The sequence below is a fragment of the Cyprinodon tularosa genome, unplaced genomic scaffold, assembly GCF_016077235.1.
Source record: "Cyprinodon tularosa strain WSP-4 unplaced genomic scaffold, ASM1607723v1 ctg51, whole genome shotgun sequence".
Classification (NCBI taxonomy): Eukaryota; Metazoa; Chordata; class Actinopteri; order Cyprinodontiformes; family Cyprinodontidae; genus Cyprinodon; species Cyprinodon tularosa.
Window position 1 is genome coordinate 551,526 of NW_024039241.1, and position 15,688 is coordinate 567,213.

At 37.5% G+C, this 15,688-nt stretch overlaps 1 protein-coding gene across 2 annotated transcripts in view; it reads right to left on the bottom strand.

Moving 5' to 3' along the window:
* zgc:77784 (uncharacterized protein LOC402947 homolog) overlaps positions 1-15,688 on the bottom strand; it is a 114,470-nt gene that overhangs the window by 41,599 nt on the left and 57,183 nt on the right. For both annotated transcript variants that reach the window (XM_038303376.1, XM_038303375.1), the window contains exons 7-9: positions 10,591-10,715; positions 4,516-4,687; positions 2,221-2,426 (exon numbers count right to left, since the gene is read on the bottom strand). In XM_038303376.1, the coding sequence (XP_038159304.1) occupies positions 2,221-2,426; positions 4,516-4,687; positions 10,591-10,715 (503 nt within the window). The remainder of the gene's footprint in view (positions 1-2,220; positions 2,427-4,515; positions 4,688-10,590; positions 10,716-15,688) is intronic.

The window sequence follows — 15,688 nt, forward strand, 5'->3', positions numbered from 1 at the left end:
AGGAGGACTAATTCAAACCTGTTTTCCATTACCTGAAATCAGAAGCTGAGTGATTAGAAGTTAGAGACAGCTTGGTGTTTCCACAGAAAACCACAGATAGATACAGATTTGATATTAAATAAAGCGCCATTACACTTCTGGAATTTCCCCGATTTCGTTTAGATAATTTGCGGTCTGCATAAATTTCTGCTTGTTGATGCCCAAAAGAGCATTTATTAAAGTATCTTGTTTATGCATATGTTTGATCCTGTAAAAATCATTTTCCCTCTGTTAGAACTAGATTATTGCGATAGACTGGCGACCTGTCCAAGGTGTACCCCGCCTCTTGCTCATAGATAGCTGGAGCACCCCTCGCGACCCTGCTTGGGATATGCGAGACGGAAAATGGATAGATGGATGGAAAGAACTAGATTAGGAAATGATTCCACCAAAATGTATAACTTGGGCAACAAGTTCTTGTTTCTATGTTGTCGTATCAGATTACCTTAAGAAAGAAAGGTTCAATAATGAAGAAAAAAAAACAATTATACTTATTCCTATGATCAACACTACAATTAATTGTTTTGTTTTACTTCCAAAAGAAGGTTCTTTACATGAGATTTAACAGATTTAAATAGATTCTTCTATTCTATTTTGTAAAGCTTTGTCGGCTTGTTTATTGAAGAATGAGCGAGAGTCAATCAGAGAAGCAACACTCTAGACAATAAAAACCAAACAAAAATAGGCTGAAACCCATCAAAAAGCTCAGCAGAGCTGAGTGATAAATCTCTATAGGTGATAATTCTCTGTAGGTGTCAATACTACATTCTCTGCATGCACAGACCAATGATCTGCTGTTAGGGGAAAGACTGCAGCTGTGATGTAGGTGTGTTTTAGGCACACTGCTTCCCAAATATATTCATACCCATTCAACTTCTCCCCATTTTCTCACATTCAGACCACAAACTTTAGTGTATTCTAATGTATGCGATATATAAATAATTATTTTTTTATATATATATAGTTTTGTTGCCCTTTCTTAATTACTGACCTCCGAAAGTGGTCTGTTATTTGATTATTCTAGGTTCACATATTTCCATCTAACCTATTTGCATCCACCAACAAGGCTTTGTTCTTTTTTTGCAGGAGGTATTTATTCAAAGTCAGTGCAGAGGAATTAATGTTGTTTACATGCAGCTATTTTAACCCTTATTCTGTTTTTTGTTTGAAAGAGCTTTGCACCCTACCTGATTAAATTATGAGTTGTATATGTCTGCACACTTGACTGGTGCTCGTGGCGTTCTCTGTGTACAGGCTGGAAGCCAGTCTGCTGGAACCATCACCGGACCATATGAGATCACCCTCTGCAGTGCTGACCTCTGGCTGACAGACAGCTCAGCGTTCGGCAGCCGGTGAATTTTTTTTACATGACTCCAACTACTGCTAAAATATTGATGGCTTGTAGGGGCATGAGCGGAGTGAATATTTTTAGGTACTCTCTAGTCATCTCTACCCCCTCCCCCTTTTTGACGCCACACTAATGCATCTCTTCTGTTCCATTGAGCACATCGGCATGGCAGATTTCCCCTGCCTCAGTGGTGCATTGGACCAAAGCTTAATGCTGCAAGTTTGCTCGCCACCACTGCTGGGAAGCAGGGTAGAGAGTGGGAGTGAATAAGTAAAGTCCAGCCATGAGATCTAATTAAAACCAGGTTTACATGATTAATCAGCTATCGCCAGTCCATTAATGAAACTGATGCCACTTTTGCACCTTCCTGCGTACACTCACTGACCTCCAGGTGGGGTTGCAAGACAAAAGAGTCTTCTGACTCGTCTTCCATCAAAGGAGAACACATTAGCATTTATAAACAAGCGCCTTCATTAACATTACAATTACACACCACATGGGCACATAATTGCGCTGGAGAGATAATGCTCTGCCTTGGAAAGGCTGGTCTTTGAAATCCTGCCTCACCTTAATTTTGCCAGGGAAAATGGAGTTTCTGATGGAAATGAGATAAAATTCTGTCACTAGGTGGGCTGCAGCAGAAGGTGGCAAGGGGGTCAGAGATGAGACACTATTATTCTTTAGAGTTTTTGTAGTTTCTATCACCAGTTTGCTCCATTTTCCTTTTCTATCGAAGAGCGACTGACTTTTGAAAACCATCCTTTTCAAATCCTTTGAATAAAAGCTACCCACACCTCCCCCGCACACACACTCACAGACACACATACACACACCTTTAGATCTGTAATTTGCAAGGTGCCATTCTCCATCAAGGTCACTCGAGGTTTGTTTCCCTGCAGCCTCTCTCCATCTTTTTCCCATGAGATCTGGACTGAGGTGCCTCCAACTAAACGGCAATGCAGCTGTGCCATTGCCCCGCGAGATAAGGTCTGGTTGGCAGGGCCTTGCCGAATGATCGGTGGGATCCGCCCTGAAGGTCCTGGCAGATTTAGAGCAGAAGACCCAGAAAATTACAAGGTGAAGGAAAATATATTTGCACTTTGACGGATATTTTTTCTGTTTTTGCTTTTTTGTATACAGTTATATGATGCCGATTGTTAGACTTATTGTGACATCAAATTCGAAACATTCCTTTTAATTGTTTAACTTTTAAGACTGTAAGAGGTTTTACAAACCAAAGATTAGATTAGATGAGCTTTATTGATCTCACAGCGGAGAAATTTACTGGTCACATATTGGCATAGTAATTAAAGAAGGTGCAAACAAGGAGGAAAAAGGTGCATTAAGAATAAACAATATATATATACAGTATGTCAAGGTATGTACAGTATATCAAGATAAATAAGGATTAAGGTGCAAGTGTACATGTATCACACACAATGAAAAACAAAATAAAAATAAAAAAAATAAAAAAAAATACAAGGGAGTAACACAGATTTGAGGTGTCATATGTACAATCAGGATGGCTCATATACAGTTGGATTGACTTTTACATTAGTTTCATGTGAAAAATTTACTTTTCCCCAAAACAAAAATCTAGTTATGCCACCCTGGGAGAAAAGCAACATTTAGCAAACTGTTAATCACTCTTTTACATTGCTTTGGAGGAATGTTGCTCCACTCTTCTTCTTTTGGATGTTCTTTTAATCCACAATGAATCGTTTGAAGCATGGTCAGCATGCTTAACTTCTAGTCGCATCATTTTAATTAGCTTTAAATTGACCAAGTAAGTAAAAAAATGTTTCTTTTGCTTTTTAGAGGGAGACTTTCTGGTGCGAATTGGATCATTGTCCTGTTACATAACCCAGGTTAAATGGAGCTGCATGTCACAAATTATTTTCAGCTTCAGAGCAGAATTCATGGTTCCATAAATGATTGTACGGCATCCAGGTTAGAACTAAAAAGAAACCCTACAGGATTGCACTATCACCACTTGTTTAGTAATTTTTTCCACAAGTCTTAGACTACTTTTTAGAAAATGAACACTTTTTTCTCATCAGTCCACATAATAGACATATTTTTAAATGTTTTGTTTCTTCCCAAAGTTGCGTTACTTTTAATTAAATGTTTAATAGTGTTTGTTCTTTGTAGTGAGAACTAGCTTTAACTTTGCAGCTTAACACTGCATGCATATTTTACCCCGTCTCTTTCTTACACTGATTTTGTTGCATTTTCTTACATGAAGCCTGTCCATTGAGGTAAAGGAAGGTTTTATTCTTTGTTCTTTTTTTACTTTCTTATTGAGATGCAAATGCTGTGTTTGTGTAGTATTGCTAGGCTGACCATTCCTAATGAGGTTCTATGTGTTCACCATTTGTGGATAATTGGCTCTCTGGTATCCTAAAACATTAAAATGCCTTTGCTCCCATTCCACACCCAAAAATGTCAGTTACCTAATTTCTCAACTTTAATTTAAGACTTTAAAACAGGATGTGATTCGTTACTTTTTTAATGTTTTTTTTGTCTATTTCATGCTGTGAGAAATCTGCTGTTTAAGCAATTTGTTGGTATGACAAATCTGAGAGTAATTAGCGGTGGGTTGTATAATTGAACCAGAAAATGTAGTTAGTCAGGACTATTTTACGACTGTACAAGGGTAAGGATATGTTTTCACACATGGCCAAATTGGTTTAGTTGTGACAAAATGCAAAAAAACAGAACAAATTGGTCAGGGAGCAAATCGTTCATCACAGCACTGTAGTTTAGTGGTGCTATTGCTATTCTTTAAAGTAAAACATATTTAAAAGACTCAGAAAATGTAATAAGAAAGTTGCCGGCTGTAAAACATACTGAGAGAGAATACTTCAGATGCTAAGCAGGTAGAGTTTAATGAGCTACATCAAAAGGCACAAAGAAGGTATAAATCTGCTGTTTACAAGCTGCCTGAAAAAGAACATTAACTTAAGAATTCATTGCTCATCCAGTGTGGGGCCTCCAACTGTGTTCTCCCTCCATGAGGCCAATTGTTGTGCACCCACTAAGTAATTAATATGTTTACCTCATTAGCTGATTGTGAAGAAGGAACCTCTGCCACACTCAAAACATGAACCTTTAGATGAAAGTTTTACCTCCTTCCACCTCCAGCAGAGCCTTCGTCAGCACACTTCCTGCCACACTGATCGCCTGGCAGACGTAAAAGCCTGAGTCTTCAGGGTGGATGTCAGTGATGATCAGCTCTCCGCTCATGGAAACCGAGTACCGACCAGATTGTGATGGTGGCTGACCAGGAAACAGCAGCATCTAAACACATCAATACACAAGCTGAGTATGAGAAGTCATATGGTTATAGATTCTGATAAGTAGACATTTTAAATGACAGAAAAAATAGCTTGTTGATGCTTTTTTTCTGTTTCTAAAACAATTTTTGTCTGCTGAATCCTCCTAATGAAGAAAACACTTCTATTTGAAATAGTATTTAAAGCCTTTAAGCAGCATCATTTAAATCCGACCAGTGTGAAATATGCAAACAGACATTCGTGTCCTTTCATCTTTGCTGTATGAGTCAATGATAACATTTTTAACATTAACTTTAAAGCTCTGTCTTCAGCACGACAGCTAATCCAATTTTCTTCCAGGATTGCCCTGTCTTTGTCTTGACTCATGTGGCTCCCAGTTCTGTTTACAGAGATCATTCCCACAGCATAATGCTGCCACCACAACATGTCAAGGTTGTTTGCCTTCTCAGTCTTCTGTTACATAATGTTTTTATTAACCTTAAAACAAACAGCTCAGTTGAAAACCTATGTGACCAGAGCACCTTTTCCCAATGTTGTCCTTCTCCTAAACACCCTTTCCTGCTTTTTCTTCCATGTGGACAAGATTTCCAGCAAATAAAAACATTCTGCCTACTGAATTGTATATCACTACTGTAGTTATCATGGGCCTCTTGGTTGATTAGCAGAATAATGCTCCAACTCCCTGAGCTGTGTGATTAGGCAGACAGTCACATTTTGACAAGTTTTGCAGGTGTACCATTCTCATCATTTTCAACGTATTGAGTGAACAATGCTTGCTCTGATGTTCAAAGCTACAAATATTGTTTTTTTTTTAACTAATCCAAGCTTTATACTTCTCCACAATTTTATCAGTGTTCTGTTGGCTGTTTTTCTTGGTCTCCATTTAACATTTTGTCTAAAAATCCTCTAAAGACATCACAGAACGTCTGGATTTCTACGATAAAGCCCAGTATGAAAGCTGCAGTTTATGCACTAGTCACACTTGAAGTGAATTTTTTACACTGATTAAAGTTTTTTAAAAGCGTCTCTTAAATAATAATAGTTCCTCAACATGGAGAAAATAAGAACTTTTCTAACTTTTAAATCTTTAACATCTAACAGATTAAATCTGTTTTACTTTGTTCTGTTTTTTTTTTTCTGATGTAGTAAATTGTAAGAATGGGCTTAATCAGGGACGGGTGTTATTTATCATTAATACAGTTTTCCCCTTTGGCCATCTCCTAATAGTTCACAGATTCAAGATAAAGCTTGAAACTCCCAATTAGCTTTCCCTTTCTGTTTTTCATTTTACTTCATGTATCTACACAAGTTTCCACGTGAAACCTAATTAATTCAATCAAATCAAATCTAAATTAACACATAACCAGCATGCAAGGTGTGTTTGTTGATGATTCTCTGTACCAGATGTTTTCCGTCCTGTTTTTTCTGTAACCAGCATGAATGTGAATGAGGGGGAAGGGATGCAACAGTCCATTCAGCCAACCGTTTCATTCCCCTAAGAGGCTTAGATCTCAGTAGATGGACTGAAGTTATAAGGTTACAGATAATCCTCCAAATAGAGTGAAAAAAGCAACAACCAAGCATTGCCAAAAGCATTAGCAGGCATGTGTATTTATAAATGTGTGGTGACAAAAAAAAATCTACAGGTGCTGGTCATAAAATTAGAATATCATGAAAAAGTAGATTGATTTCAGTAATTCCATTTAAAAAGTGAAACTTGTATATTATATTCATACATTACATACAAACTCATATATTTCAGATGTTTATTTTGTTTAATTTTGATGATTACAAATGACAACAAATGAAAATCTCAAATTCATCATATCAGAAAATTAGAATATTACTGAAGACCAATAAAAACAAAGGATTTATAGAAATGTTGGCCAACTGAAAAGTATGAACATGAAAAGTATGAGCATGTACAGCACTCAGTATTTAGTTGGGCCTCCTTTGGCCTGTATTACTGCAGCAATGCGGCGTGGCATGGAGTCGATCAGTCTGTGGCACTGCTCAGGTGTTATGATAGCCCAGGTTGCTCTAATAGTGGCTTTTAGCTCTTCTGAATTGTTGGGTCTGGTGTATTGCATCTTCTTCTTCACAATACCCCATAGATTTTCTATGGGGTTAAGGTCAGGAGAGTTTGCTGGCCAATTAAGAACAGGGATACCATGGTCCTTCAACCAGGTACTGGTAGCTTTGGCACTGTGTGCAGGTGCCAAGTCCTGTTGGAAAATGAAATCTGCATCTCCAAAAAGTTGGTCAGCTGCAGGAAGCATGAAGTGCTCTAAAACTTCCTGGTATGTGGCTGCGTTGACCCTGGACCTCAGAAAACACAATGGACCAACACCAGCAGATGACATGGCACCCCAAACCATCACTGACTGTGGAAACTTTACACTGGACTTCAAGCAACGTGGATGAAGTGCCTCTCTTCTTTTCCTCCAGACTCTGGGACCTTGATTTCCAAAGGAAATGCAAAATTTACTTTCATCAGAGAACATGACTTTGGACCACTCACCAGCAGTCCAGTCCTGTTTCTCTTTAGCCCAGGCAAGACGCTTCTGACGCTGTCTGTGGTTCAAGAGTGGCTTGACACAAGGAATGCGACAGCAGAAACCCATGTCTTTCATACGTCTGTGTGTGGTGGTTCTTGAAGCACTCACTCCAGCTGCAGTCCACTCTTTGTGAATCTCCCCCACATTTTTGAAGGGGTTTTGTTTCACAATCCTCTCCAGGGTGCGGTTATCTCTCTTGCTTGTACACTTTTTTCGACCACATCTTTTCCTTCCCTTCGCCTCTCTATTAATGTGCTTGGACACTGAGCTCTGTGAACAGCCAGCCTCTTTAGCGATGACCTTTTGTGTCTTGCCCTCCTTGTGCAAGGTGTCGATGGTCGTCTTTTGGACAACTGTCAAGTCAGCAGTCTTCCCCATGATTGTGTAGCCTATAGAACTAGACTGAAAGACCATTTAAAGGCTTTTGCAGGTGGTTTGAGTTAATTAGCTGATTAGAGTGTGGCACCAGGGGCCATCAATTTTGAACCTTTTCACAATATTCTAATTTTCTGATATGATGAATTTGAGATTTTCATTTGTTGTCATTTGTAATCATCAAAATTAAACAAAATAAACATCTGAAATATATGAGTTTGTATGTAATGTATGAATATAATATACAAGTTTCACTTTTTAAATGGAATTACTGAAATCAATCTACTTTTTCATGATATTCTAATTTTATGACCAGCACCTGTAATGTCTCCTACTGCAGTCAGTCCAAGTAGCTAATTGAGCTTATAGTTGGGAAAATGTAAAAGGAGAGCAGAGTTTGGCTTGAAGGAGCAATTTTGGCACCTGCTAAACCCTTCTTCATTCACCTACTTTATTTCTCTAGCTGCATACAGGGCATATTTCTGCCCACAGGGGGTTGTTGTGAGGCTGAGAGGATGAAGCTCCTCTTAATCTTTGGCTTTACTGCAGAAGCCTAAGGTTTGTGCCTGGTATTTGGAATTGTCAGTGATTTCCACCACCTTATTAAAGCTCCACTTCTAGCAGAGGAAAAAAAGGTTCTAAGCATGATGCTGCCACTCACTTTGGGTATGCCACACTACCCCTTAAAGCCAATTTATGCTTCTGACACATAGCCTTTGCAATCGTCAAATCTGTGTCTGTGCGAGACCACGCGCCACACCCGCCGACCTCCCCCCCTCAACACACACACCCCGTGCAGAGGTTCGGCAACTGTGGTCGCGCACCTCAAAAAAATCCTGACTACGCGTTGGATGGTCGCAAACCCGTGCAGACGTCAAGCCGAAGTGCGCAGACAAAAGGCAGCTGTGATTGGTCCTTGGTATGCCTTTCCAGCTGTCTGTGTGGTCGTCCTTCTTGATTCGGTGCCGGGGTGTGCCATTTTTAAAAACCGAGGAACAACTGCAATGGACAACTACGATGAAAGGTTAATCGAGAAGGTTCAGAAGTACAACCACTTGTACGATGCTTCAGACAAACTATATATAAAGTTGCCAAGGTCTTTGAGAACTCCTGGAGGGAGATCAGCCAGATCCTTGAGCGGGATCCAAAGGAGTGTTTACAAAGGTGGAAGAGACTGAGATATAAATATGTGAGGCAGCACAGAAGTTCTCTCAAGCTCTCAAATAGGCTCCCCCTTGCACTTTGGCCTGAAACTGCTGTGTGTCCCTAAAAATTTCGGACCAACGGTGCAGAAGCATGCCAGCAAAACTGGTTCGTGAACGGACCCAGGCAACATTTGATGTGTGCGGTTGCAGAAGTATAATCTGCCCTTTAGTCCACACAGTATGTTTAGAGTTGACAGCAGTGGTGGCTGATCAAATCGAGGGCTTTAGGCCGCTGCCCCACCCACCCAATGACCTTGATTAAAACATGAAAATTTTTTATATTTTTAAATAGATTAATATTTTTTTTAATGTGCAAGATTAATATTTGATCTTTAATGATGAGTAAAGCTGTTTAATTAGCTGTCGGATTGGTGACGTATTTCCGCCCTAGGGTGCAAATATCTTTGGCCATAGACTCTCGTTAAAAGTTGTACATGTGCAGTAGCTGCTTTGCAATACAGAAGTATAGGACAACTCAGGGTGCACGAGTGCTGCGCCCAAAGGTGACAGGAACTGATGTCACAGTCGTAGTGACTTTGGGGGTTGTTGTTTGTGTTTTGTTTTTATGTGTTCCTTTCTGTTGTATCAGGTTGCAATACGCCCCTTTTACCTTTATCGGATCAATGTACCTGTTTCTCTTTAAAATAATAAAAACGTTGTTCAAAAAAAAATATATACTGTATATATAAAGCTGACTAATAATTAAACTGGTACATCCGTTTAATAAAGCTGCCACTGACAGTATGACTTGTTTAGGTTTTGTATGCTCATGGTATATCTAATGCCTTGGACATCTTTTTGTACTTTTATTTTGACAGGTATATCCCTCTAAAGCAGCCGCAGCTCTTCACAGGCTTTTAATAATGTGGCCCAGGACACAAAAGTTTCCTGAAACCAATACACCAGGGGTCACCAACCTTTTAATGAACAGGGGCTACTTCATGGGTACTGAGTCACAGGATGGGCTACTAATATTAACCTATGAACTGGAGGAGTCAGCGTTCACTTCATAGATAATAAAATTATTTCTATTGTTTCTTTACATTGCTAATTTGCCTCTAGATATTGTCATTTTGAAATCCCTGTAAATGCTTATATGTTTTAAATTATTGATATGATGAAACGCTCTATAAATGATAAAACATAACAGCAGCAGCAAAAAATAACATTCAAACTTAGTCCACTAGTAAGTTGTTCTGTTTTCATAAGATGCTGAGGGCACCCCATGTGGTCCTTGAGGGCCCCTTGTTGCCCGCGGGCATCACGTTGGTGACCCCTGCAATACACTATAGTCAGCGTTAATCAGAAGTATTGTAAATGATGGCAGATATTTCTAACTCCTATTTAATTATAACAGTTTCAGAATTAACTAACTACATATTAATATATTTTTTACCTGAAAATTGTTGCTTGTTTTAATTAAGTAAAAAGTTTAAGTCACAGTAATGATGAGAAAAGAAGAGATTTGTCTTGCCTTGTCTTGTTTTTTTACTTGGTAAAACTTGGCATTTGAAGAAGGGTGGGGGCTGTAGACTATTTACATCCATAGATAAGTGTAAAAATGTGTGAAGCATTTGTGTCCTGAGAATGTGTTTTGAGGGGTGTAGACAACTTTAAAAAAAAGTGTTGCGATGAAGGAAAAAGGGAGGTGTGAAACTGTTCTTTTGATATGACAAACAATAGAGAGCTTGTAAAAATGTAGAACTAACACCAACAAGAATAAAAGCAAAAATTGACATTCACAAATATTTCTTTTTTGTGTGTCTTACCTGGCTGCCCTCTTTCTGCCAGAAGATGGCAGGTGGAGGGTTTCCTGTGGTGCCACACTGGAAGGTTACACTCCTCCCTTGGGCAGCAATCTGGTCTCTGGGCTTTGCAGTAATCTGAGGAGGCACTGGAAGGAAAGCAATGAGGTAATACTTATTAAGACTTGTACTTCTGATTCATTTCTAGTCTCTAGCATTAACAAAATGTAGGGGTTTTGCTTTCTAAAAAAATATGTTTTTCTATTGATACAGTTGCCATAAAAAGGCAGACTGGTCCCTTTAGGTCAGAGAGGAATCTATGCCTGAAGCAGAGAAGTCCAATTATATTGATATGTTTTTTCAAGAGTGATGTTTTGCAAGATGGATGGATGGATTGGGGCTTGGTTTTTCTCCTGTCTGTGGAAGTAAACAAAACACTGAACCAAAAGGTAGAGCAGTCAGCCTATCTAATTTTACCCACTGCCTTGAGATAGGGATCATAAAAGAAAAAGACTGGATTCCAGATACTGAAACTTGCTTCTTTGACCAACTCAGCCTCGCACATCGGAAAGGATCTTTGTCATCCGCTGAAAACAAATAGAGCTTCTCCTCCTTTGTTCCTGCTACTCTTAAATATCCTGAGAGCTCATCTGTAAAAAAATTTTTTCACACATTCACTACTGGAACGTCCTCCCCCAGTAACCGTTTCCTCAGTCACTGTCATTATTGAGACTGGATATGATTTTAGGTTTTACTCAGTGTTGCTTCTAAAAGCTGAATTTAATCTCACCCGCACATCAAGAAAAGCCCCATAAAGGTAAAGATTAAAAATGGCAGTAAATGTCCCACCCCCATCGAAGCTGTTTACTCTGATGTTAATCGATAAAACCCTCATTAGCTCTTAACTGGATGGAAGAATCTCTTTACCCCTCTGAGCCTTTTTGATCTAACTCCCCTCTCTCATGCCTCTCTGATTATTAATGAGAGAAACCACCTTAAGCTCAACTGAGGAGAAACATAAACATAACAGAAAGAGAAAACAGATCACACACATCACCGCACAAACCACTGCCATCCTGGTGACATTCATTACCAAGTTATATTAGGAAAGGTCTTAAAGAACTGCTGTTTTCCAGCTAGATCAGATCAATTGAACTGAATTATCCACGTCGTTGTATCCTCCAAGGATTTACACTGACCACTGCTTTCTACATCCAGCTGAAATTATTGGCTCACAATTCCCACTGAATGTGGAGCTTTTCCATCTGCTCTACAGTTTCTCAACAGAGTTGCACATCTGCAATGCCAGAGGATAAATGCATCGACTAACATTAGTTTCTCTGGACTTTCTTAAGCACTATTGGCCGTAAAGAATCCCTCCAAACTAAAAGTAAAAAATCCACATTTGAAACATACCCAAATAATTCAAAACACTGGGACTACCGCCATGGAAACTGAGTCACTTGCATCAACAAGCTCAAAATAACAGGATTATATTTTTGTTTATTTACTTGAGAGGCTTTAGTGTCGGTGAATAAATGTGATGTATAAAATGTTTCCTATTTTACTCACGTATAGTGCTACATAAATTCAACCTAATCAAAAATAGTTCTAAATTCACAAAGATTGAAACAAGAGTCATAGTTTTTCTTTCTTTTACAGATTTGTCATCTCTATAGGAAAAAAAAAGTTTAAGGGATGCACAGAGAAAAAGGCTTTTGACTGAAAGACTTCAATTTGGGTCAAACCACCTGAACAGATCCCTATCAGACTATGCTGACTGAAGTGAAGGTCCCAGAATTAGTTATTCTCAGTATCACTAGTTAATAAACCTTCAGAGGAAGCCCAGATCTGCAAGTAAGCAGATAGACTTGTCTAGACTTTACTGCTATTATTATAGGTTAGAGGTGGCAACAGCCTGCAGATAGAAAGGAAGGCTGAATGTACTGTGTTGGAACAAAATGCTCTGTTTGATCACATCCGTCCCTGACGGAACATGCAACATGGTATAAAGATCTCTGGGTTAATATAAGCATTCTATAGGGAATAGTCAGAAATATTGATGTTTTATAAATCCTAGAAGCAATGACTTCCTAACAAAGCAAACTGTCTTTGTATCTGTGATAATAATAAAACCAGTTTCACAGCAAGTGATCTGTGTCTCTTACACAGACGTTGAGTGACATCTCATCTGCGTCTGAAATAAATCATCTAAAAATATTAGGGCAGGAAGGTGAATGAAACTCTTTTAATTCTATTGGGATATTTTTTTAAATGAAAGTTCCTGAAAACAAGTTACTGTCAGATAAAGTCAGTGTGGGCAAGTAAAAGATAATAAAAAAAACAAACCAATAATGATTTCTCTAATTATGTTTGTAACTTGGCCCCATTTATGTTATTTACATCTTTTTGATATTTTGTTATTTTTTTCTCTCAAAAAACAGATTACATTTTGCCTGGTTCAGAGTGAATTTCTGTGACAATATCCAAAGTTCATCAGGGATGAACATAATTCTAAATTTTTGTCAGTTTTATATAATTGAAACCCAACTGATTTTGAGTCATCTTCGCCTATTTAGTGTACTCAAATGGAAAAGCAAATTACTGAGGAACTGTAAGCCCAAATTACATGTGTGATACATCATTTGAAAGCTAACACCTTGTAGTTTCTGAAAATATAAATGAAAATAGGGTGACTAAAACACAGCCTAAACTTAATAATTTCAAACATGACTCAAAATAGTTTTTTTTTTCTTCTTGAAAATAATAGGTCTTCTTTGAACAGCAGTAATAAAGACATGCTTAAGAATAGGCATGTCTCATTCTATTACATTTGTTCTACATCATGTAAACCACAACTACAGAACTGAAGTTTTAGACCTCCAGGTATAACAGTTCCAGAGCTGTGGGGCTTTTAACTTTTGGTGTCACCAGCCTCTCCAAACCTCTCCAAATATGCAAAATTGTGCCATTTGATCCATAGAATAACATTGAAGCATTTTGATGGCAACAAAACAGTTATAAAGCAAGTATCATTATATCATTATATCAAACTTTTTTTCATTTTCATCTGACGATTGACTGGTATATAGATACAGAAATATAAATGTTTCATTTAGTTAATATCTCTAGTCAGTGCGTCATTGGCTGACAGGCAAGGAGCAAGGAGCTTATGAGACTTCATCGGCTGTCCCCCATCAAATTGAGTCATACAAAGATGAAGACATTTTTGTCTTGTAGGTAGGAGGACGATGTAAAATAAAAAAACGAAAAACAAAACAAACTTTGCAGGCAAATGTTTGATGAAGTAAGTATTATTAGCAAGATTCTAAGCATTAGCTATGACCAGCTATGCGACGATTTTCTCTTCATGGAATATTTTTATTATATATATATATATATATATATATATATATATAATATATATATATATATATATATATATATATATATATATATATATATATATATATATATATATGCTGGATTACTTTTAATCTGTGGACCCTTATGGTCCTAGCTTTTTCTCATATTTATATTTTGACATGCTGCTATATCTGTGTTAACTGTGCTTTGGTGCTCACTGTGTCCATAAAATGAACTTGGTGGTTGAATTGTGGAGAATCTAAGGTTTCTAACAGTGTCAAACAAGCCTATATTGGTAAAAACTTTTACTGTTTGTAATTTTCATGCATTCTAAACCGTAAAATGGTAATGCGCAAAACATTCTGAAAATGCATAAAATGGGTCGCTGGCGACCCGGTGGGTTTTAACAGGATAAAATATTAACTGGCCCATATTGTTTCTTTTTATTGGATTTTAAAAGATCAAATAATTTCAGATATAGACAAATTTAACCAATATATTGCAGCTAAATTACACTTGAGTTTTAAATTTTGAGTCTTTAGCACAAAATCTAATTTAGCTTTTTGATAAATATAAGAAAATATTCAGGGCTAATTAATATATGAGTATGATCAATTCCTAATAAAAATGCATAAACATTCTTTATCTTCAGAATAATTCTTTAAATTCTACAATTTTAAAACAATTTTACCCTATCACCATTTATTTACACACTTCAGTATTTATGGAAAAGCCTTTATTACTGTTATGACAAAGATAATGACCAGGAGTAGCATTTTCTTATCTGTGCTCAGGTTGTGAGACACCTAAAGAACACTTTGTTAAAGATTTCTGTAAAAATAAAAGATAAAATAGACCAGCCACATCCAACATTCTTGATATTTGGATCAGAACCCCTTCTAATAATAAGGAACTGTTCCAGAAATGCTGTTAGCTGTTTTCATGTGAAAGTTACAAGGGGATAAAAAATGATCAGGGACAATTCTGGCAAGGATAACTACCTTGGCATGAAGCCGGGTACTAAAATTTCATCCAGGAGAACAGAGCAGCGGAGGCCCATTCAGAATGATGATGAAGATGCTCATATGCATTCTATATGCGAGTCAGTGTTACAAGTTGACGCCAAATCTAGCTCAATGTCCCGTTTTCATGGTGCACAAGACAATGCAGCTACTATTGCAGATTATGTTTCTGCATAACCAGTTTCTTGCTTAATTTTATAAAAACCATGAACTGCTTTGCTGTAAAATGTGAATGTTAATGATGCGCCCACAATGCGGAGGAGGGAGACCTGTCTAAGGTATACTTTTATTAACCAATCATGCTGAAGAAGATGTTAGAACCAACCACTTCATTAACATACCGCAGAAATGCGTTTATAAATAAATGTGGAAATTTAGAAATACAGAAATAAATGCATGGAAGAAATAAAAATGAGTACAACTAAATGAATGTAGAAATAAATTAATGTATAAATAAATACACAAACAGGAGAAAATACACAAAAACCTACATATATAGAGAAAAATAAGATAAAAAAACAACAAAGCACTTAGTCTTTTAATGACCAACACATATTTAGTTTTTTATTCATGTATTTCATGTATTTATAGATTTATATGTGTATATATTTATTTTCATATTTATTAATTTTTTTGTCCCACACAGTTTAGCCAGATATAGTTCACTAGGTTCTGAGGGCCGAGGCAGCAGAGCCCATAGATGAATGTGGAAAGCTGCTGAGCATACCACTGAG